The sequence below is a fragment of the Rattus norvegicus genome, chromosome 15 (genome assembly GCF_036323735.1).
Source record: "Rattus norvegicus strain BN/NHsdMcwi chromosome 15, GRCr8, whole genome shotgun sequence".
NCBI classification, from domain to species: domain Eukaryota; kingdom Metazoa; phylum Chordata; class Mammalia; order Rodentia; family Muridae; genus Rattus; species Rattus norvegicus.
Genome location: NC_086033.1, coordinates 32,049,462 through 32,071,463, shown reverse-complemented (window position 1 = coordinate 32,071,463; position 22,002 = coordinate 32,049,462). Strand labels below are relative to the sequence as shown.

Genomic DNA, 22,002 nt, shown 5'->3' with positions numbered 1-22,002 from the left:
CCCGGGAGGGGCCCTGCATCTGTATGCGCCCGGCAGCCCGGGAGCCGCGGGGGCGGGGACTGGCTGGGGAGGGTCGGAGGCAGGGCTCTCCTCTCCCGCGCGAGCCGCCTCTCCTCCGCAGGCGGAGCCTCCTTCCCCCGCCCCCTCCGTCTCGCTCCCTTGTTCTCGCCCGGGCCGCTCAGACCTGCAGCGGAGCCGCGGCGCCGGCTTGGATCTGCTTGGGGCTGCACCCCCGGGAGCCAGCGACGGAGGCAGGCGGGGCGCTGCTCGTGGTCCCGGGTCCCTCGGTAGAGCCAGGTAAGGGCGCCTGCCCGGGTCGGGAATCCTCGCGGGGACAGCGGGGGACCCCGCAGCTTGCGGTGCGCTCTGGCTGCGAGCCGTGTCGGCTTGGTTCTCCCGCGCTCTGCTCTCTCCCTTCTCACACACCTCTCTCCCTTTGCCTCCCGGTTTTTCTCCACCCTTCCGCCTCTCTGCTCCTTCTCTCTCCCTCATGTCCTGTCTCTTCCCACCTCTTCTGCCTTTTTCTTCCTCTACCTTTCTCCTCTTTTCCCTTTCCCGCTCTCCTTTCCTCTCCCACTACCTTCCTCTCCTTTCCTCTCCTCTCCTCGTTCCATCCCGCTATCCTGTTTCCCCACTCCTCCGTTCCCTTCCTTCTCTCCTGTTCGTCCCGCCTGCCTCTCTGATCCCCTGCTGCCCTCTGGCTTCTTTTCTCTTGGGAGCAAAGGGCCTGTCAGGTGTATGTCTGCTCTGGGAAAGGAGGAGGGGCACAGCTACCTGACCATGGGCCCCTTCTGGGGGAGGGAGAGAAATGGGAAGGGTCCTCTCTCTCCAGCTCCTTTCCCGCAGCCCCTCCCTACCTCTACTGCTCCTGGTAGCTTACTCTACCAGAATGAAGTTCCGAGGCCTGATCTCACACACACACAGAGAGAGAGAGAGAGAGAGAGAGAGAGAGAGAGAGAGAGAGAGAGAGAGAGAGAGAGAGAGCAGGTTCCTCTGCCCCTGCCAGTTCCCATGCCTGGTACCCAGGACTCCTCTCTGCCTTTCAGATACTCAGGCTGCTTCCCTGATGTCTTTGCTTCTCTCTTGCTGCCCTTCTCTCCCTCCGTGGTCTGTCTGTTTCTCATCTGTTTTTCCCTGTCTACCAGACCATCCCTGATTCTTGATCCAGAGCCCTCAATCTCTCTGTCTCTGGCCCCTGGGTCAGCCTCCACTTCACATCTCCTCCGTCCCCTGGCACTACCTGCAACCCTGTTCCCAATTCATCCAGTGATAGCCCCACTCTGCACCCTTAGACCAATTCCCCCTTAAAGACTGCAGCTGGCAGAGTGGGCTGGAGGCAGTCTGGAGAGGTGGGGTTCCTCGGGGGCAGGGGGGTCCTTTCCTAAGTCCAGCCCGGCTCAGACTGCACTCCTTGTCTTTCAGCCTGACACTATGAATAAGGAAGGTTGTGTATCTATGAATATCAACCTCTCCGTTTTAAGTCCTTTCTCCGTCCGTCCGTCTGTCTGCCTTTCTAGTCCCCTAGTTATGTGCCCAAGGTAGAACAGGAATAGGATTTGAAATTCCAAGTCCCTTTAGCATTCTCCTCTCCTTTTCCTTCCCAGCTTTCCAGAGTTGACTGACCTGAGATTTATGGGCTTAGAGGGGCTGGAGGTGAATCCAGGCAGAGCCTGAGTGGAAGGCTCAGGCTGTCTGTCTTGGACTGGGTTCTGGGCAGTGGGGTGTCTGGTTTCTTAGAGAGCTGGGCTTCGGTATCTAATTTGGGAGAGGAGTACGATTTAGGTGTTCCTTGATCCTGAGCAGCTACCCGTCCTACAGGTGTGGATCCATGGGGTAGCCTCAACGCGTCTTCCCCAGCCAGCTCATGGGCCACCTGGCCCTGCCCAGCCTTGGCATCCGGGGCCAGTGAACAAGAGCCCTGGCAGGATTACAAACATGTGGGGCCTTGTAAGGCTCCTGCTGGCCTGGCTGGGTGGCTGGGGCTGCATGGGGCGCCTGGCAGCTCCAGTCCCAGCCTGGGCAGGGTCCCGGGGACACTCGGGTCCTACACTGCTGCGGACCCGAAGGAGCTGGGTCTGGAACCAGTTCTTTGTCATTGAGGAATATTCTGGTCCAGAGCCCGTCCTTATTGGCAAGGTAAGGATCAGCCCTCTCCGTGACTACTCTAGTCTGTCAGACCCTTAGGCCCTGCCCAGAAACTTCATCAGTCTGCAATGACCTTGGTCCCATGGCATTCCTCACCCATTACCCAAACCTAGACTCTGACTAACCCCGTGGCTCTGCACTTGGAGCTCTCTGCCGTTTTCTCTGACTCTTGCAGCTGCACTCAGATGTTGACCGGGGTGAGGGCCGCACCAAGTACCTGCTGACTGGGGAGGGGGCAGGCACTGTATTTGTGATTGATGAAGCCACAGGCAATATCCATGTGACCAAGAGCCTGGACCGAGAGGAGAAGGCACAGTACGTGCTGCTGGCCCAAGCTGTGGACCGTGCCTCTAACCGGCCCCTGGAACCCCCATCAGAGTTCATCATCAAAGTGCAAGACATCAATGACAATCCACCTGTGTTTCCCCTTGGGCCCTACCATGCCACAGTGCCTGAGATGTCTAACGTTGGTGAGCACCCCAGCTCTGAATGCCCTAGCTTACCCGGGGCTCTCTTACTCCTCCGTCTGCTTTGGCTGTCTACCCTAGAACTCAAACCTCCCTTAACTCAGCCCTCTTCACATCCGGGCTCCCTCGATCTACTCTTCTTTCTGGCCTTGCTGCTGCTGAATGGGGTATGGGACTCTCCCACAGGGACGTCTGTAATCCAAGTGACTGCCCACGATGCCGATGACCCCAGCTATGGGAACAGTGCCAAGCTTGTCTACACGGTGCTGGATGGACTGCCTTTCTTCTCTGTGGACCCCCAGACTGGTAAGAATGAACTTTGGAGCCTTACAGGGCAGCCATGGGGACAAGCGCCCCTGACCCGGTGTCTCTCCCTTAGGAGTGGTTCGCACAGCCATCCCCAACATGGACCGGGAGACCCAGGAGGAGTTCTTGGTGGTGATTCAAGCCAAGGATATGGGTGGTCACATGGGGGGGCTGTCAGGCAGCACCACAGTAACAGTCACCCTCAGTGATGTCAACGACAACCCCCCCAAGTTCCCTCAGAGTAAGGGGGGCAGTTCTGTGCCTAACCAATCCTTTGATGCCCTACCTCCAGACCCTGGAAAAAGGAAGTACTGGGGTAGGGAAGGAGGACTGGAGACGTCTCTTAAGAACCCATCTTCCCTCCTTGTTCCCCTGAGGTCTATACCAGTTCTCAGTGGTGGAAACAGCTGGACCTGGAACTCTGGTGGGCCGGCTTAAGGCCCAGGACCCAGACCTAGGGGATAACGCTCTGATGGCCTACAGCATCTTGGATGGGGAAGGATCGGAGGCCTTCAGCATCAGCACAGACTCCCAGGGTCAGGATGGGCTCCTTACTGTACGGAAGGTTAGCTTCCCGCCCCTTCATACCTGCAGACCCAGCTGGGAGTACAGAGCTCAGTGGGAGGGAGGGAGCCTACCTACCATGCACCAAGGCCGAAATTTCATTCCCAGCACCAGACAAAAACCAAAGCGAAACAGAGGACCCCCTGCACCGCGCCCGTGGCTCACTTAAGCCTTGCTCCTAATGTACCACTGCCAATACTTTAACTGTTTCCAAGCCATACTTGGGACCCCTGTGTTGGAGCGTGGGGGTCACGGCAATTTACCTTTTAGAGTTACCAGCTATGCAGTGTGCCACCCACCATGAGCCCTGAGGCCACACCTCTCTGGAGCCACTTCCTCAGCACTGGATGCACACGGAAGACAGTTTGCACCTGTGAGCTGGGCCCACCCCGGTTTCCTGGTGCCTCACTCTCTGTCTCCCCTCCTTGTAGCCCCTGGACTTCGAGACTCGTCGCTCTTATACCTTCCGGGTAGAAGCCACCAACACCCTCATCGACCCAGCCTACCTGCGGCGAGGTCCCTTCAAGGATGTGGCCTCAGTACGAGTGGCCGTGCAGGACGCTCCAGAGCCACCTGCCTTCACCCAGGCCACCTACCACCTGGTAGTACCTGAGAACAAGGCCCCGGGAACCCTGGTGGGCCAGATCTCAGCCAATGACCTGGACTCCCCGGCCAGCCCTATCAGGTTAGCTGGGCCGGGAGCTTGGGAGGAACAAGGCTTTTCACAGGACATGCCGTCTATATGACAAACCGTGTCACTTAGCAAAGATCTCACTTCCTATGCCAGCTTGCTGGTCAGCAGACCCAAGTAGTGGAGGGACTCTGGAGGGACGACTACGGCCCAGCCCAAGGCCCAGCCCAACTGTCCTCGTATTTCTTTGGCTAGACTGGAATGGCACCTCCTAGTGGCAATACAAGCAAATGGATTCTCATTTGATAAATGGATCTCTATTGATCATGCCCTAAGTGCTTCACATCTTACCCACTCGATGACATTTAATTGTCATAATGGCCCAACTGTGGGTGGCTAAGTTGTTTGCCCACCGTGGGGCGACAGAGCTGACGTTCAGATTTGGCGTGGCCCACCCTGTGAACTTCCACTCTTCCACCTTCCTGGCCAGCATCCCTGACACAGCTCTGTGAGGGAGGTGCTGGTGTCCCTCCCGTTTTGCAGTCGGTTAGACAAGGTCAAATGAGTTCCCCCAAGGTCACACAGGTGGTCCGAGGCAGAGCAGGGATGAAGCACAGGTCCCTAGGTTCCCAGAACAGAGCCCACAAGTCTGAAACACAGGGAATGTCCCTCCTCCTACGACTCCTGTGGAATCCAGTCCTTCTAAGTCATAGGGACTCCAGCCTGAATGATGGCTCTGAGTGACTGTAAGGCTCTGCTCAAGACACTCGGACACTCTAGCAAGATGAACCCTGAGGCCCAGCAAGATGAACAGAGGGGAGAGTAGGGAAGGTGGGAGAGGGGGCAACTCCCAGATCAGTCCATTTTCCCTAGATACTCCATCCTCCCCCACTCGGATCCAGAGCATTGCTTCTCCATTGAGCCCGAAGACGGCACTATCCGCACAGCGGTGCGTCTGGACCGAGAGGCCCGTGTCTGGTACAACCTCACCGTTCTCGCCACAGAGTTGGGTGAGAAGTCGTGGGCCCTGAGCATCATTCTGTCAGAGAGCTTTCCCTGAACGTGGGTGGGGAAGGGTAGCGACAGCCGCAACCTCATCTGTGTTCAGCTCCTGGCCCTTGGCCCATGAAACGGGCATCCTCGGGCTGGTGGGGGAGCCTGCCTGATTTGTTCAAACCCAGAGCCATACCTCCCAACCCAAGTGGTAATAACTGCCAGGGCCAGAAAAGGACTTTGCAGGAGTGTGTGTCAGCAGCCCTCAAAAAGGAGCCCTTCTAGGAGCCTTGCAGGGACTTGTCCCTACACACTGAAGTAGGAAACAGTGCCAATTCCGTGTGTGGAGCCCATCTTGTGCCCCCCACCACCAGCAGCAGCACCCGGTTCAGTTCCCTGCCCTGGCGAGACAGGGAAACCCTTCACCCTTCTGTAAGTAACACCTCATGCCCCTGTTCACGCCTCTGCTGTTTTTAAATTGTACATTAACATTATGGCTGTATATACAGACATCAGTACATGTCAGCAAAGAGCTGTAGGTGTACAAACATATAGGCATGTACTCAGGAATGGGTAGAATTTGAGTGTGGCGCATACAGCTGCATGGTACACACCTATAATCTTAGCACCAGGGGGGGTAAGGCAGGAGAACCAGGGGTTCAAGGACAATCTGAGGTACATGAGATCCATATATGAAGAAAAATACATGTGTGTACATACACACACGTATGCTTATGACGTAGACGCATGTTCACACTTGAGTATTTGCATAGAGTTGTTTTGGCGGTGTCTGTGTGTGTGATCGGATGTGTACAGTGGCGTGTACAAGTACCTGTGGATGATAGTTCCTGTGTGAGTGTTTGTGGATGGTGAGTTATTGATTATTGTGTATTAGGCTTAAGTACCAAAAATGGATTAACTGGTTCAGTCATCACAACCGGATGGGGAGAGATGATTCGTTCCCTGTTTTCCAGTGAAGAAACTCCTAAAGAGAAGTTCAGTGACTTCTCAAACTCACCCAGAAAATAAATGGCAAAGGTCTCTGACCCAGTCAGTCAGTCTGCAGCATGAGCTGTTTTCTCCTCTACCTTCCTGCTCCTCGTGTGGTGTGTGTACGTGTGCGTGCACGCGTACACGCTGTGTCCTCTTTGGCTGTACCGTGTGTCTGTAGCTGCAGGCGTATCTGTAAAGCTGATTCTGTGTGTACATGTGTGGTGTATGGTACATGCATTGCTACCTCGAGTCTGGTTGCTTGTTTACATGTGGCTGTGCATTTGTGTGTGGCCCTACCGTTTCCTCGTGCTCTTCAAATTCTGTTCTTATCCCTGCCCTGACTTTGGCTAGTAGTTCATGGCCCTTACTGCAGTGTAAGACTGGGCTCGTGTCATTCGGTCTCTAGTTACCTTAGGGCCAGGCAGCCCACACAGCCTGCCCTGCCCCGGGCTGTGAACTCAACCTATTTCACCAGAGCCAGCAGACTGGCCTCGACCCAGACAAAAGATGACTTGGCAGTGAGAAACAAAGCAAGATGCTGGTAGGGAGCCACCTAGGGAGGGGCCTAGGCTCTACACCCTGTAGACCATGAAGCTCTTCCCCCTACAAGGTCAACTCTCAGTGATATGAATTGGTTATTACAGCTTCCCAAACCACCTTTGATGGCGCTTGCGCGAGCGCGCGCACATGTGCGTGCGTGCGTGTGTGTGTGTGTGTGTGTGTGTGTGTGTGTGTGTGTGTGTTTTTTCATGTGCATGAAAATGCATTCTGTGGGCCAGGGTAGGATGGGGGATAATGCTACACTCACTGTGCATACCTGCTTCATGTATGTTTAATTCGTTTTCAACACCCACATGCTATATGTATGGTATGACTTTATATTAATTTCGTGGTTTCTATTTACACACCTTGTATGTACCTTCTACCGGCCCTCCATGTATGCATGTGCTGTACTTACCTTGCACGAGTTGCTGTGTGTGTGTGAATCATCGGGTTTTGTATTGGCATGTGTATTGTATAATAATACATAACTTACGTGAACATATCTGTGTGAGCACCCGTGTTCTTGGTATAGAGCACCCATATCTTGGTTCCACCCACTTTAAAACATGGCTTGCTGCTGGTGTATTACACAGTAGCTCATGTTCTGTGCACATGCTGGGCAGCACCTATGCCTCTATGACCAGGTATGTTGTATGTGCATGTATGGTGTACATATGTTGGTATTCTGACTTCAGATAGCTCTGCGCAATCCTCCCGAGTGCAAGTGGCCATCCAGACGCTGGATGAAAATGACAACGCCCCCCAGCTGGCCGAGCCCTATGACCTCTTTGTTTGTGATTCGGCAGCCCCTGGGCAGGTAAGCAGCTGAGGCGTGATGGGTTGACATCTCAAGGCCGCCAGCAGCCACCCCACTAAAAGCTTCCGTCGTCTTCCCCAGTTGATTCAGGTCATCCGGGCTTTAGACAGAGATGAGGTTGGCAACAGTAGCCAAGTCTCCCTTCAAGGTCCTGTGGGCCCTGATGCCAACTTTACAGTCCGGGACAACCGAGGTGGGTGGCCTCAGCATCCACACCCATGCCTAACTCCCTCCTCTCCTTCCCACTCCTGGCCCAGCCCGATTGCCCCCGCCTGACCTGGCACTGGGCTGAACCAACCCTACAGGAAGGTACTTCAACCGCCTTCCTTTTTCCACAGATGGCTCTGCCAGCCTGCTGCTGCCTTCCCGACCTGCTCCACCCCGCCAGGCCCCCTACCTGGTTCCTATAGAACTTTGGGATTGGGGGCAGCCAGCCCTGAGCAGCACTGCCACCGTGACTGTGAGTGTGTGTCGCTGCCAGCCTGATGGCTCCAGGGCACCCTGCTGGCCTGAGGCTCAGCTCTCACCCACCGGTCTCAGCACTGGAGCCCTACTTGCCATTGTCACCTGTATGGGCACCCTCCTTGGTGAGTCGGGCTACCATGGGACAAGATGTGGTATCTGGGTCTGTTTTCCGGGGAAGGAGAAAGCAGGTCTATAGGACGTGAATGACCTTCTCAGGCCTAGATTTTCTATTACCTGATAGGTCCAAGAGAAAACGTCTGTCCTTATAATTACTGGACCTGCAAATCCATGAAAGTGACTAGCCAGAAAAATCGCTTGAGCCCTTATTCTGTGCCGATCCTGGTGCTGGGCACAGCACAAACGTTTCATTTTAATCTTTCAAACACCTAAAGAGATAAAACTTTTGTTTCCCTCACGTAAACTTCTCACACATAGCAAATAAAGGGCAAAGGAAGGATTCAAACAAGGATTACCAAATGTCAGATCTAGGGCTTGTAGACTCTGGCCCCTCTGCCTCAGTTTTCATCTGGTCCTGCATGGAAACCAGATGGCCCCGTGGCCTGTGTGTTCTTGTGCAGCCCTGGTGGTGCTCTTTGTGGCCCTGAGGCGGCAGAAGCAGGAAGCCTTGATGGTACTGGAGGAGGAGGACGTCCGGGAGAACATCATCACCTATGATGATGAGGGTGGCGGAGAGGAGGACACCGAGGCCTTTGACATCACAGCCTTGCAGAACCCGGACGGAGCCGCTCCTCCAGCAGCCGGCCCGCCCGTACGCCGCGATGTGCTGCCGCGGACCCGAGCGCCACGCCAGCCCAGGCCACCGGGCCCCGCTGATGTGGCGCAGTTGCTGGCGCTGCGGCTGCGCGAGGCGGACGAGGACCCCAGCGTTCCCCCGTACGACTCCGTGCAGGTGTATGGCTATGAGGGCCGGGGCTCCTCCTGCGGCTCGCTCAGCTCCCTGGGCTCGGGCAGCGAGGCTGGCGGGGTCCCCGGCCCCGCCGAGCCACTGGACGACTGGGGCCCACTCTTCCGCACTCTGGCAGAGCTGTATGGGGCCAAGGAGCCCCCGGCCCCCTGAGGCCGGCCCTGGCCCTGCCGCTGCGCTGCGGTGGGGTAGCGCACACAGGCCCTCTGAGTGAGCCCCACAGGGTCCAGGCAGGCAGCGGCAGGCCAGGGGCCCAATGTGTCCCTCCTTTTCCCCTCCCTCCTACCTCCCACTCCTCAGTCTGTGTGTTTCTCCAGAGATCCCTGTCTGTGACTCTCCACTGTCCGGGGGGGTTGAGTTTTTTAACTGCCCCCGACTCTGTTCTCACTGTGACTCTGTGGCTTTTTGTCTCGTAATTCTAATCGCTCAGATTCTGTCCCCCTTGACCATACACATGCTCTGTCTGTCTCCTACCCACATGTCCCTCCCTTCTCTTTGAGTCCCTGTGACTGGCTTTTTGGTTTGTTTGTCGTGTTTTGTTTTGTTTCTGTTATCCATCCCAAAAGCAAGAGAATCTTCCGGCCACTGCTGCCCCACCCTACTGCAGGAGATGCTCTGCTCCAGGTTAGTGGCCAGGGACTACATAGGAGCCGGGTGGACCAAAAGCGCTCTCCCAATCCTGCTCCTAAACCAACTCCTATCCCTTTCAGACCTGCCCGCATGGTTCCATCCATCACTCATGGCCTCATCCTGGCTCCATTGGCTTCTAGCAGAAGGAAGGAGGGGAGCCAGCCCACCTCCTAGGGCAAGAGCTTCAGCCCCACGTGGCCACCTCCCTGGAGCTCTGCCCAGCTGTCACAGCCTGCCCTGGGCATCCCAGCTCTGGGCATTGTCTTGTGTGCTTCTCAGGCCCCAGAAGGAAAGGGAGGGGGAGGGGGGAAGGCAGCTGGGGAAGAGGGAAAAGGGAGGAAAGGGAGGGGCCTCCATCTCTAATTTCATAATAAACACTTTATTTTGTAAAGTAAGAGCCTGCTTCTGTTTCTGCACTGTTTCTGGACAGAGTTTCCTTTGTGTTGAGGGTAGAAACAGTCAAAGCCTCTCTACCTCTGGTTCATCCCTTCTCCTAGGTGGCACCCACTTTAAGACTCAGAGGGAGGAGTGTGGGGACTATTCCACTTGGAGGAGGAGGATACTGACTGTCGCCATGCCTACCACCAGCTCTTCAGTTCCACTTCCATTTGTCTCAGGCGGTCTGTGGGATTGGCAAGAGAGGTGTGAACAAGGGGAATTCAGGGTGAGAGTGTGAAGACATGAGACCAAGAGGAGGGAAAGCGGAGTCTGCACTCAAACACAGCAACAAAAATGTGGGTTGGTAGAGGGCCAAAGGCTGCAAGCCAGCCCTGGGCCTGGAGCACTAATAAGGGGTGACCTGAGGTACTAACCAGGACCTGTCACTTCCTCTGTGACACACACTCCCAAGCCCAGAAGGTCTTGGTCTACATGGAGCACGGAAGAGTCAGGATGGAAGTGTCGAGAGGTAGAATCCATCAGGTATTGTGCCAGCTAGACAGGACTGCTAGCATCCCCAGTGGCCATTTCCCAAGGCAAAGGAGACAAGCTTTAGGACTAGGACAAGCCTCAGGCCTCTTCTCCAGGGCTACCTAACAGTAGGTGGGACCTAGTCAGTCTTTGTGATGCTCCCTACTCAATGTGTAAACCTGGCCATTGGAGAAAGCTGCTCCGATGGGAGAGACAGGGTCTCACGGTGTAGTTCAGGCTGATCTGGAACTCACTGTAGAGCCCTGATTGGCCTTGAACTCACAGCAGGCTTCCTGCCTGCATCTCCTGGGGGGCTGAATGGAGGTCACAGGGCTGGGGGCAAACCTTATGCCTTCTATAGTTGCTGGTTTAGAATGAGTGGGGTTTAGATACAGTGGGGTGGTCAGATGCTGCTTGTATTCAAATGCTAAATTCTGTACCTCAACACCTGGCTGCTTCAAGAGGAGGGGACCCTCACATATACCAGCTTTTGTTGTAGAAACCTTGCCCTCCAAGTTATCTGTGATTGGTTAATAGATGCCTGCAGCCTGTAGCTGGGCAGAAGAGAGGTAGGCAGGGCTTTGAATCTCAGGCTTGGGGTCTGAAGCAGGGGGTAGGTGGATCACGATGAATTGGCCATGAGAGCCAGTCTGTTGGAGTAGGAGGGGCCTGGGCAGAACATGGCAAGTGTTATCTCAGGGTCACTGACAGTGAGGTAGACACAATAGAGTAGACAGTTGACATCTGCCCAGAGCCAGTGTTTTTAAGGCTCATTATGAAGATTCATGTCTATTATTTGGGAAATAAATTCTCTAAAGTGGGGTAAGGAACCCCCAGGTACTTGCAGGGAGACTGAGAGCCCTCTCTCCCTTGTTGGTTATTTTCTCCCCTGAAGTTGCATTAAAATTCCTGTGTAAGAGCAGGTGGGTATCCATCCCTCCAGGGTCTCAAGAAACTGAAGATTCAGCAACCAAAGCAGGACACCAGAGAAGGCAGGGTCCTGTGGTCAAGGCAAGGCCCTTTGGTCTCACCCTGATACCTGCGTCAACCTTCTTAAAAATTATTGGAACAATAGAGAGAAGGGTACATTCAAAAGGGACGTTAGCATCGCCCAGGCCTGCCAACCATGCTGAGGCACTCCGACAATGCATTAAAAACTTAAAGGAGCCTGGGGCTGGAGGAATAGCTCAGGTGTGAAGGCTCTTCAGAAGGCCTGGGTTCAGGTCCCACTCACATGGTGGCTCCTGAGGATCACTAACTCCAGGGGATTCCATATCCTCTGCTGCCCTGCAGGCAGCAGGCAAGTGTGAGGTACAACTAACACATGCAGCAGAATACCCACACATATAAGTCTAAAAGACGTTAAAGCAAGGGGCTGGAGAGATGGCTCAGCAGTTAAGAACACTGACTGCTCTTCCAGAGGTCCTGAGTTCAATTCCCAGCAACCACATGGTGGCTCACAACCATCTGTCATGGGATCCGATGCCCTCTTCTGGTGTGTCCGAAGACAGCTGCAGAGTACTCATACATAATAAGTAAATAAATTGTTTAAAAAATTAAAGCAAAAACAGTTAACAGAACCTGGAGAGGTGACGTAGCACTGACTGCTCTTTCAGAGGTTCCCTTCCCCCCGTCATTTGATTCCCTGCACCCACAGTCATCCAGAACTTTGCTTCCAGGGGACCTGATAGCCTCTCCCAATCTCTGTGGGCACCAGGCATGCATGCGGTACACATACACATACATGAATACATTCATATTAAAAAACAAAACGATGTGCTCGCTTCGGCAGCACATATACTAAAATTGGAACGATACAGAGAAGATTAGCATGGCCCCTGTGCGAGGATGACACTCGAATTCGTGTAGCGTTCCGTGTTTTTATAACAATTGAAATGTAAATAAGAAATATCCAATTTAATAAAGACGGAGAAAAAAAACGACAATAAAGCACTTAAAACATTTCCTCAAGGGGTTGGGGATTTAGCTCAGCGGTAGAGCACTTGCCTAGCAAGCGCAAGGCCCTGGGTTCGGTCCCTAGCTCCGAAAAAAAGAAAAAAAAAAAAAAAAACATTTCCTCAAAAATGGCTTAAATTTTTTCCTTGTTCATGTATTTACATAGTGTATCTTTTTCCTGTCTTTTTCCACATGTTGGTCCTGGGGCCTGAATTCATGTCATCGGGTCTTGTAGGTGGACGTCAATATGCAGGTGAGGGCTGACACCAGTTGGGTCAAGGCCATGATTGGACAGTAAAAACAATAAGGCAGGGACAAAGCTTTTGTAAGGTGGGGGAGAAGGGGAAGGAAGGGGAGTCAAGATGGAGACGGAGAGAGAAGACCCAGATCCAGGTGGTCTTGAATTCCCAAGGCAGTGGGAATGGATTTCTGTGGGCAAATTTATCTTATCTAGGTGGGTGGTTTATATTCTTATCAATTGGTTGTAAGTTTATTGTGTGGATGTATCGTGGACTGAGAATTAAACATATAAATCTGATTGTTGGGTTGCAGTTTGTTGAGTCTTGATTTTACCAGGTACTTGGGAGTTTATACCATAACTATTAGGGGGAGGATGTTGGGAATGTAAACAGAGCAGCAGCAGAGAGAGCAGCGTGAGGGTAGTCACTGCTGGGACCAGGGGGTGGATGCTGGAAATGTGACCTGTAAGAGAACCGTGAGACAGGCAGCCTCTGTACGAAACTGGCATGGCAGCGACCTGCCTGGGTCAGAGAGTGCTTTAGGGGCAGCGTGCAGCCTCTGAGGTAAGTTAGTGCTAGTTCCAAGGGCCTGCTGGAGCCAGAACTAGCAAGGGTGTGACCAAAAGGATACACACGGAAACCGGTCAGGTGGTTTATATTTTTATGGCGACAGGGTTTGGTGGCAAGTACCTTTACCTGCAGAGAGACATCTCTTAGCCCCTCGAAAATTTTACAAGGTCTGGGGAAACAAGCTTATCAGCAAAACCTGTAAGCTTAAATAGCTCATCACCTGCCAAAAAGAATAAGGATAGATAAGACCATGGAGGGAAGACAGGAGGAGATGGGAGGAGATATAAGCTCTGTTCTTTCAGGGTTCTAGCCTCCTTGTCCTGTCTGGGAAGAGAGGCACATTGCATCTCAGGGGATCGAGTTGCACATGCGTACTTCACAGCAGCCCTTTGGTCTCAGATGTTCATGCCAGGTCCCAGACCACCCTCTGCCCCTGCCTCTCTCTCTGTTCACTGCCTGAAAGCCTCAGAGCAGACCAGGAGGGCAAGGAGTAGCTATAGGCTAGTGTACACATCCGCCCCAACCTCCTCTTTTCTGTGGCTCTCCACTGTGCAAGATGGCTGCCACACAAACTGCAGCGGCTGCTCTTATTCAAGTGTTGCTCCTTCCTCTTCCACAGAAGAACGACACAGGCCCCACCCACCACACTGAAGAGCAGACACCTATCTTGAATCATTCACCTATAGCTGGACATAAGACCCCCACCAATGGCTGTGAATCTGAACCCACTCACGCCTGTGCAAAAGTTACCTCTTCTCATCTGCTTCTTCAGGACCAGGATGTCCCAAGTGGCCCTAACCTTTGAATATCACTCTTGGAGACCCATATCTCCTCCCCAAGGCTGGGGAGTTTGCAGGGGATGAAGGTTGCTATGAAGACCAATAGCCAGATTTCCACCCTGGCTTGCAAGCTCGTTCTAATGTACTAGGTACCTTTCTGTAGTCCTCTGGGTTTGGGAGGTTTGGTTTTTTGTTGTTTGTTTGTTTGTCTGTCTGTTTCTAAAGACAGGGTTTTTCTGTGAGGCCCTGGCTATTCTGGAACTCACTCTGTAGAGCAGGCTGTCCTCAAACTCAGAGATCTGCCTGCAACTGCCCACTATGTGCTGGGATTAAAGTCATAAGTCACTACTGCCCAACCTCTGTTCTTTCGGGGGTGGGGGTTCCCAACTTTCCTTCTGACTCTCCAGAGTTTGAAGAATCCAGGTCAGAATCTGTAGGTCTAAGTTAAGTGTAAGTCTGGTTTCAGGGAATTCTTAATCCGAAGTGCAGACTGTCAAGGAAGGAGAAGCAGTTGTCAGTCAGGACTGGAGGCTTCAGGTGAGAGAAAAACTCTTTCAGGGCTCTTTCTCCAGACCCCACCTCCTGCCCAGCCCTGGGAAGGGGGTAGTGGTGCCCCTGAAGCTGAGAGCCTGGATCTCCAAGGCCAGGCTCCCTAGAAAGCCAGAGCAGGCCAGAAAGGCCAAGTGTGCTAGCTTTTCCCTCCCTCTGGTCTTCATTCTCTAGCAGGAGAGGCTGGAGCGAAGAAACAGGTAGAAGTCTGCAAGGTAGAGAACAGAGCTGCGTGTGCTACAGGGCATTGCTCAGGCCCTGGCCAACACAACAAGAGGAGACCAGGAATGGACAATTTCTCTGAGCTTGCCTCTCCAAGTCCATGAGTTCCTTGGAGTTCATTCATCTCCAGCCAACAGGCAGAGATTTGGCCCACTCCCCAGAAGCCTGAAGGAAGGCAGAAAAAAGGCGAGACAGTGGGGGCTGGGAGGGAAAGAGGCAGAGAGCTGGGGAAGGACTGTGAGTGTCTAAGCCCCCACAATACTGTCACCTACTGTAACCTGGGTAAATCACATAACTCTCTAAACCTGACCCAGCTTCAATAAACAGTCATGCTCCCAAAAGCTGTCATGAGAGGGGTTGGGGATTTAGCTCAGTGGTAGAGCGTTTGCCTAGGAAGCTCAAGGCCCTGGGTTCAGTCCCCAGCTCCGAAAAAAAGAACCAAAAAAAAAAAAAAAAAAAAAAGCTGTCATGAGAGCTGCACTCCAGATATGTGGAGTCATTACAGCCACTGTGGGGGGTGGGGGGCCAGCAAAGACAAGCCCATCACCACCATCACTAAACTAGGCCCTGGATACTCTCTCCTGGCTGTCCAGCCTGACCAAATTGAGGTGACCAGCTGAAAGAGAAAACAAACCAGATAAGGACCAAAATGAGAATAGAGACTGGGATGGGATGACAAAAGAGGGTCCAGCACAAAGCATGACAGTTGGCACACAGTAGGCACTCAAGTGCTTGTTGAGTTACTTTTTTTTTTTTGTTCTTTTTTTTTTTCCGGAGCTGGGGACCGAACCCAGGGCCTTGCGCTTCCTAGGCAAGCGCTCTACCACTGAGCTAAATCCCCAACCCCTTTGTTGAGTCACTTTAGAAGCAGGAGGAGGCTATACCATCCATCGGGCATCATCAGAACAGGTTAGACAGAGACATCAGTAGCTCTGGGAGGCAGAGAGGATGGGGACTTGAACAAATAAAGCAGGCAACCCGGAAGGGCCAGACCCAGATGCCATGAGGCTGCTCCCAGAACAAACCCTGCCAAGGGAGCTTCATTCCCTGACCTACCCTCCCCTGTCCCAGTGGTCCCCAAGTTCTGTCCTTCCTCACATTGTTTCGGTCTTCACTATTATCTTGCAGTCTTCTGGTGTCACCTCCTCTAGTTCCACAGAGAGTTCACTTTCTCGAGCGTCTTGTGGAGTGGCAGGCTCAGGAAGGACTTCACTAGCTTTTGCCTCTAGCTCCTGCTCGAAGCCCTGGGCTTCCTGCAGCTCCCTATACAGTACGCAGGCATCACTGCGGGATATATACTCCCATCCACTCTCCCGAACGTGGAAAAGGTCCACTGAGCCCCCTGAATAAGCATCACGGTGGGTGGCATGGGCCACAGCACAGCGGGCCAGGGTGTAGGCTTCCTGGACGGTCATGTCATAGTGGTAGCTACGGTCAAGCACACCGTAGGCATAGGGAGATCCAGAGCCCACCGAGAAGACATCCCCCTGCAGACAAGTGCCATCGCTGTAGACATAGAAGAGGGCAGGTCCAGAGTGGTCCCAGCCACACAGGGCAGTGGCCACACACAGATCCAGACCCCGATAACGGGACATCATAGCTGACAAGAGTTTGGCTGTGCCTGCCACGCTGGGCAGCTGGCCTTCCCTCAGTTCCCGAAGTCGAAGCTCCCGCCGTAGCACCCGGTACCATGTGGCACAGTCAGCAGAGGTTCCAGAGGTGGTACCCAGGAGATGCCGGTGCACAGGGATGACCTTTCGTGAGGCTGGACAGGCCACATAGCTGCCACAGGAGGAACGAGTATCAGCTGCAGCAATGACACCGTGACGAAAGCGAAAAGCCAGGGTGGTGGTGCCATGAGCCAGCCTGGGGCCATAGATCTGCAGGAAGGTTTGCGGGTCACAGCCCCGGGGCACAGCCCAGCCACCAGCCTGAGGCAAGCGAAGGGACAGTCCATGAGTGTCGGGGGCCTGCCACTTGCAGACATCCTGAAGAGCCATCCCTGAGGCTGAGTGAAAGTTGGAAGGAGCAGGGCAGCATTTGAGGCCTGGGCCAGCAGGGGAAGATGAAGGACGCTGTGGAGAAGCTGGGCTGTAGCCAGAACCAGCAAGCGAGCCATGTGAGCTAATGCTTCGTTTCTTCTCAGTCTCAGAGCAGGCTTGGGAATTGGCTGGCGAGGGATCTCCACCCACCTCAGAGAACTGCCAAGGGGAGACAGGACAAGCCTGCAGAGCTTCCCACCTTTCCAAGACGCCACCTGTCAGTCTGACCTTCCACTGTTGTGACACTTGTAAGAGTCCCCAATAGAGTCTCCTGTCTGTCATCCGGTATTTACCCCAGAGGTGGGTAGAGGCAGGAGACCAGCATGAGCCCATAGAAGATTGGATGCAAGCGGAGGGAGAGAGCTGGGTCCTCCGTAGTTTGGTTGTGTGGGAGGTTAGGCATGCAAAGGCTTCCAAGTCATGGGAAAGTAAGGGAACTAACATGGACTGTGCTGAACAAGATTGGTTACTCCTAGGCTGGAAAGGTCACTCAGTAGGTAGGAGCACTTGCTCCACATGCCTGATGACCAGAGTTTGATCCTCAGAACCCACAGTTAAAAGGCAGAGAGAATGACACAGATCTGTAAGCAGCATGTCCGCGGGAGCCCGGTATAGTCAGGTCCACATCCATTCACCACAGCCTCTTTTCTCTCTACTCCTAGCACATTTCCCCCTTATATGCCTCCTGTCTTCAACATTTAAATCCTATCCCTCCATGTCTGGCTTAAGTACCACATAGTCTGAAATCCTTCCCCAGTATGACTTAAAAGGTAAGGTCGTGGTTTGGGATTGTCACCACCATCATCATCATCATTATCATCACCACCACCACCATCATCATCATTATCATCACCACCACCACCATCATCACCATCACCACCATCATCATCACCACCACCATCATCACCACCACCACCACCATCACCATCACTATCATCACCACCATCATCATCACCACCACCACCACCATCACCATCACCACCATCTTGGTGTTTTATTTGGTTGGGTGGTTTTTATTTTTGAGACAAGGTGTCTCTGTGTAGCCCAGGCTAGCATGAAACTCCACATATAGTTAATTCAGGTTGACCTTGAACACTCCTTCCAAGTCCTGAGATTACAAGTGTGTGCCATCACACCCAGCACTTGTTGTTGTTGTTGTTGTTGTTTGGGTTGGGGGTGCATTTTGTTTGTTTTTGAGACAGGGTCTCACTATATAGACTAGGCTTGGCCTTGAACTCATAATAGAGATCTGCTTGCCTCTGCCTCATGAGTCTTGAGATGCTGTCTTGTTTTTTTTTTTTTTTTTTTAAGATTTATTTTATTTATTATATATATAAGTACACTGTAGCTGTCTTCAGATACACCAGAAGGGGGCATCAGATCTCTTTACAGATGGTTGTGAGCCACCATGTGGTTGCTGGGAATTGAACTCATGACCTCTGGAAGAGCAGTCGGGTGCTCTTAACCACTGAGCCATCTCTCCAGCCCGCTGTCTTGTTTTTTGAGGTAGGATCTTGTTTTGTAGCTTAAGCTGGACTTCAACTCCCTCTATAGCCCAGGTTTGCTTCAAAAATCACTCTCCTCCTGCCTCTGCTTCGTAAATGCTGGTATTACAGGCATGTGTCATGCTGTGGGACTCTTGTCTTTTGGGTAGGACAGAGACATTACCTTCTTGAAATCAGATCATCCACACAAGATCCTCACATACTTCCCCACTGACGTCCCTTTAGGAAAGGGGAACAGTGCTCAAGACACACACATGTGGCGCTCACCAGGCCCCACCCCCTCCCAAAGGATAATAAGCAGTAAGGGTTGTGTGGGGCTTTAATTAATGTATTCATTTTATCTTATGTGTATCTGGCCTGCATTTAGTTTGTAGCCACGTGCATGCTTGGTGTCCCTGAAAGTCAGAGGAAGGCACAGGATCTTCCGAAACTGGAGTTACAGATGGTTCTGAACCATCCTGTGCATGCTGGGAATTGAACTCAGATCCTCTGAACCAGCCAGTGCTCTTACTCGCTGAGCAGTCTCTCCATCCCCCAGTTGTAGGGCATGTGGATCGTGCCACCAGCTGGGCAGGAAGCTGGAGAGGCAGAACACGCTCAAAGCCCAGGCATCTCAGAGATCTTAGAAGGCGTGAATGGGGCTGCTCCCCCTGCCTCCACGCCTGCTCTGGAACACAGGCCCCTCAGGGTGACCACAGGCACTCAGTCCTGAAGCCCGGCACCTGCGGCGCCTTTCCGAGGTGGTGAGGCATCTCAATAGCCTTAGCCTTCAGCCAATGACTTCCCTTCCTGGATATTCTCACACCTTTCCCAAAATTATGCAATCCCCCAAGAAAGAGTATGCATTCACAGTCACCCCCAATAGAGAAATAGGAGCGAGCTAAGATCATCTCAGAGAGCTGCTTTATTCAAGTTTGCCATGGGAAGGCTGTAACACTAAGACTCCCAGTGAAGGCCTTCTCCTTCTCCCACCCCTCTGGCACTTGCTCCAAACTGGACGGAACCTGTTCGTCCAGAGCCTCACCTTCCCCTTCTGGCCTAGCATACAGTAGTGTTCTAACACCCCAAGGAGAGAGGAGGACTGAAGCCTCCCCACCCCAGACTTGTCCTCCCCAGCTGGTGAATCAGTGATGCCCAGGCAACGCCAGAGGAGAGGCGGAACACTGGGCCACATCCAGAAAGAGACTACTTTCCAGTGGTATAGTTTCCATAAGTTGCCCAGGTTCCTATAAGTAACCGCTCGGTCACACACCTGTAACTTGTTGTTTTTAAAACAAAGTCCCAAACATTTGATAAACCAAGTGAAGACTCAGGGGTCAGACCTGTGAGATGGAAGCCTGCTAGCTCAGAGAGGCAGAGAAAGCACCCAGATGCCGTTCCTGCTCCATGGAAGCCCCAGAGGGAAAGAGCTCCTCTCCTTCTCCACGCTGTCTTAAATATCCTTCAACTCAAAACCCCTCCTGTCTCTGTCCTGGGTTTTCTTCTGTTCACTCCCTGTCCGCTGGTTGCTTGCTCCGCCTCTTGACCTAGGGTTGACTTTATTTAGCTCTTGCTTACAGACAGCCCTTGGGTTAAAGGTGGCCAGGTCTGAGCCACACCACAACTACTTCTTTTTTTTTTCTTTTCTTTTCTTTTTTTCGGAGCTGGGGACCGAACCCAGGGCCTTGCGCTTGCTAGGCAAGCGCTCTACCACTGAGCTAAATCCCCAACCCCACAACTACTTCTTTACAGTAAACTCTTGTCGAAAGTACTTACTCTCAGGTGGGGGTTTCTACCCTGCCTTTGATCATTCAGTTCCCAGATAAAAAATGCAAAACTTTTATATTTGTTTTATATACAGTTTAAGCCTTAAAGCACTAGAGCTGGGCAGATATCAACCCTCTATGCTACTATGTCTACCTCCCTGCCAGTACACCTGACATAGGACTTGCCGTGCTCCCCCTGGGCTGCTCTTGCTCTGACTGGCCAGCCCTCACGGTCAGTTCTCACAATCATTACCCCAAGGTGTCTTCTCGTCTCTTGACCTTTCTCTCCTCTCCTCATCTGGTTCTGCCTTAGACTTCAAGGCCCCGCACTGAAACTCCACCTACCTCTCTCTGCTGCCCAGGTCTAAGCTGTAGGCACCTTTATTCAACCAATAGTTTTAAATTAAGGACCAAGGTTACATAGCGGTGTGCACTTGGTGTGCATGAGAACCTCCTCGTCCCTGGGGGCAACCAGACTTTGGGGGGCAGTATTTAGCATCACAATACAAGGAGCAGACCAAACCTCAACAGTAAACCAAAAGCTCTTGGGTTAAAGGTGTGTGGTAAGGCCGAACAACACCACAACAAGAAACAGGCTTTTCCTGTTCACAGTCTGAGGGTTGATAATGTGATCAAATATCCTGCAACAGCTGGTAACCTCACTGGCTCACCTGGGCCGAATAGTTCTTTGGTCTGTCCTTGGTGTCCTATCTGTTCACATCGCTCTAGGCAACCTGCAAACATTCTGGTCAGGCTCTGGTTTTGAGGGGCGATGGAACCCAAGTGGACCCCAGATCTCTCTGATAAACCCATCACTGACTGCTTCTTCACTTCTTTGTAGGAAAGAAGTGTCTTCTGACCTCCAACCCCATTTTGGTGCATACAGACACAGACACACAGACACACACACGGACACTGACACAGACATGGACATAGACATATAGACACACACACACTCACGGGGTGGGGGTAGAATGTAATTGACAATTTTTTTTTTTGTTTTGTTTTTGAGACTGGGTTTTACTTTGTAGTCCTAACTGGCCTCAAATTACCTAAGTAGACAAAGCTGGCCTTGAATTTGCAGAACTCCAAACTGTGGTGATCCAAAATGAAGTCAGATCAGGCCCTTGTGCTTACTGTGCCATCTCCCAAGTCCTACGTTGCCTTTTCCACACCATCAAAGGGTGAGGCACAGATGAAAACTCCCTACCTCTGGTAGGTTAGACTTGGAAAAGGTTGCCAGATTTCAGCATGAAAAATATTGCACATGCAAAATCTACGATAGGAGAAGAGGGACTGAGCTGGACATCAGAAGAACTTAGAGTTTAGAAACCGAGAGGTAAATCCAACAAGCAAGGCTAGACGCAGACTTCACAGACCCACGAAGCAGGAGGCAACACTGCATGTGGATGCCTATTTCCTGACTTGTCCGTCCTAAACATGTTGAGAGGTGAGGGTGGGGGAGGAAGAAAAGGCCATGAAAGCCCACTCCCAGTGAAGTGCCTAATCTGATAGGCTACAGTTACAGCCCCTTCGTGTATCTTTATGGAACCTCTCCTGCAAGTCCTCAGGTGCCAGTTACTATTGACTTAAATATACAGGTGCTAAGCCTGGTGTGGTGGCGCCCGCCTTCAGCTCTTGGGAGGCAGAGGCAGGAGGGTCTCTGACTTGGAGGCCAGACTGGTCAACAGAGAGAGTTCCAGGATAGCTAGCCAGAGTTACACAGCGAAACCTTATCTTAAAACAAACAGGGGCGGGGCTGGGGATTAGCTCAGTGGTAGAGCGCTTACCTAGGAAGCACAAGGCCCTGGGTTCGGTCCCCAGCTCCGAAAAAAAGAACAAAAAAACAAAAAAAACAAAAAAAACAAAAAACAAAAAAAAAAAACAAACAAACAGGGGCTGGAGAGATGGCTCAGAGCACTGACTGCTCTTCCAGAAGTCCTGAGAGGTCTAATGAGATCTGATGCCTTCTTCTGGTTTGTCTGAAGGCAGCTACAATGTACTCAT

General features: G+C 52.5%; 2 protein-coding genes and 1 non-coding gene across 4 annotated transcripts; 2 read left to right on the top strand and 1 right to left on the bottom strand.

Moving 5' to 3' along the window:
• The first annotated feature begins 140 nt into the window (after nucleotides 1-140).
• On the top strand, nucleotides 141-9,876 carry Cdh24 (cadherin 24). Of its 2 annotated transcripts, NM_001427281.1 has the most exons (13): nucleotides 181-297; nucleotides 1,819-2,136; nucleotides 2,321-2,615; nucleotides 2,799-2,918; nucleotides 2,992-3,159; nucleotides 3,296-3,483; nucleotides 3,914-4,167; nucleotides 4,987-5,123; nucleotides 7,338-7,459; nucleotides 7,541-7,652; nucleotides 7,798-8,046; nucleotides 8,503-9,473; nucleotides 9,560-9,876. In NM_001427281.1, the coding sequence occupies exons 2-12, from the start codon at nucleotides 1,936-1,938 to the stop codon at nucleotides 9,000-9,002; spliced, it is 2,346 nt and encodes a 781-aa protein (NP_001414210.1). In that variant the 5' UTR covers nucleotides 181-297; nucleotides 1,819-1,935; the 3' UTR covers nucleotides 9,003-9,473; nucleotides 9,560-9,876. The 2 variants fall into 2 exon arrangements, with proteins under 2 accessions (XP_038949760.1, NP_001414210.1); XM_039093832.2 differs by lacking the exons at nucleotides 7,541-7,652; nucleotides 7,798-8,046; nucleotides 8,503-9,473; nucleotides 9,560-9,876 and having other exon boundaries at nucleotides 141-297; nucleotides 4,987-5,538.
• Nucleotides 9,877-12,164: 2,288 nt separating this feature from the next.
• LOC120097300 (U6 spliceosomal RNA) lies at nucleotides 12,165-12,271 on the top strand. The gene has a single exon (XR_005494510.1). It is a non-coding gene; the product is annotated as a U6 spliceosomal RNA (small nuclear RNA).
• Nucleotides 12,272-15,797: 3,526 nt separating this feature from the next.
• Nucleotides 15,798-16,717, bottom strand: Psmb11 (proteasome subunit beta 11). Its single transcript, NM_001394651.1, has one exon. The coding sequence runs from the start codon at nucleotides 16,701-16,703 to the stop codon at nucleotides 15,798-15,800; it is 906 nt and encodes a 301-aa protein (NP_001381580.1). The 5' UTR covers nucleotides 16,704-16,717.
• Nucleotides 16,718-22,002: the final 5,285 nt, after the last annotated feature.

Coding starts and splice junctions, on each gene's coding strand:
- Cdh24 (NM_001427281.1), top strand. CDS start 1,936: ATGTGGGGCCTTGTAAGGCTCCTGCTGGCCTGGCTGGGTGGCTGGGGC. Junction 3,484..3,913: donor GGCTCCTTACTGTACGGAAG/GTTAGCTTCCCG, acceptor CCCTCCTTGTAG/CCCCTGGACTTCGAGACTCG. Junction 7,460..7,540: donor ATTCGGCAGCCCCTGGGCAG/GTAAGCAGCTGA, acceptor CGTCTTCCCCAG/TTGATTCAGGTCATCCGGGC.
- Psmb11 (NM_001394651.1), bottom strand. CDS start 16,703: ATGGCTCTTCAGGATGTCTGCAAGTGGCAGGCCCCCGACACTCATGGA.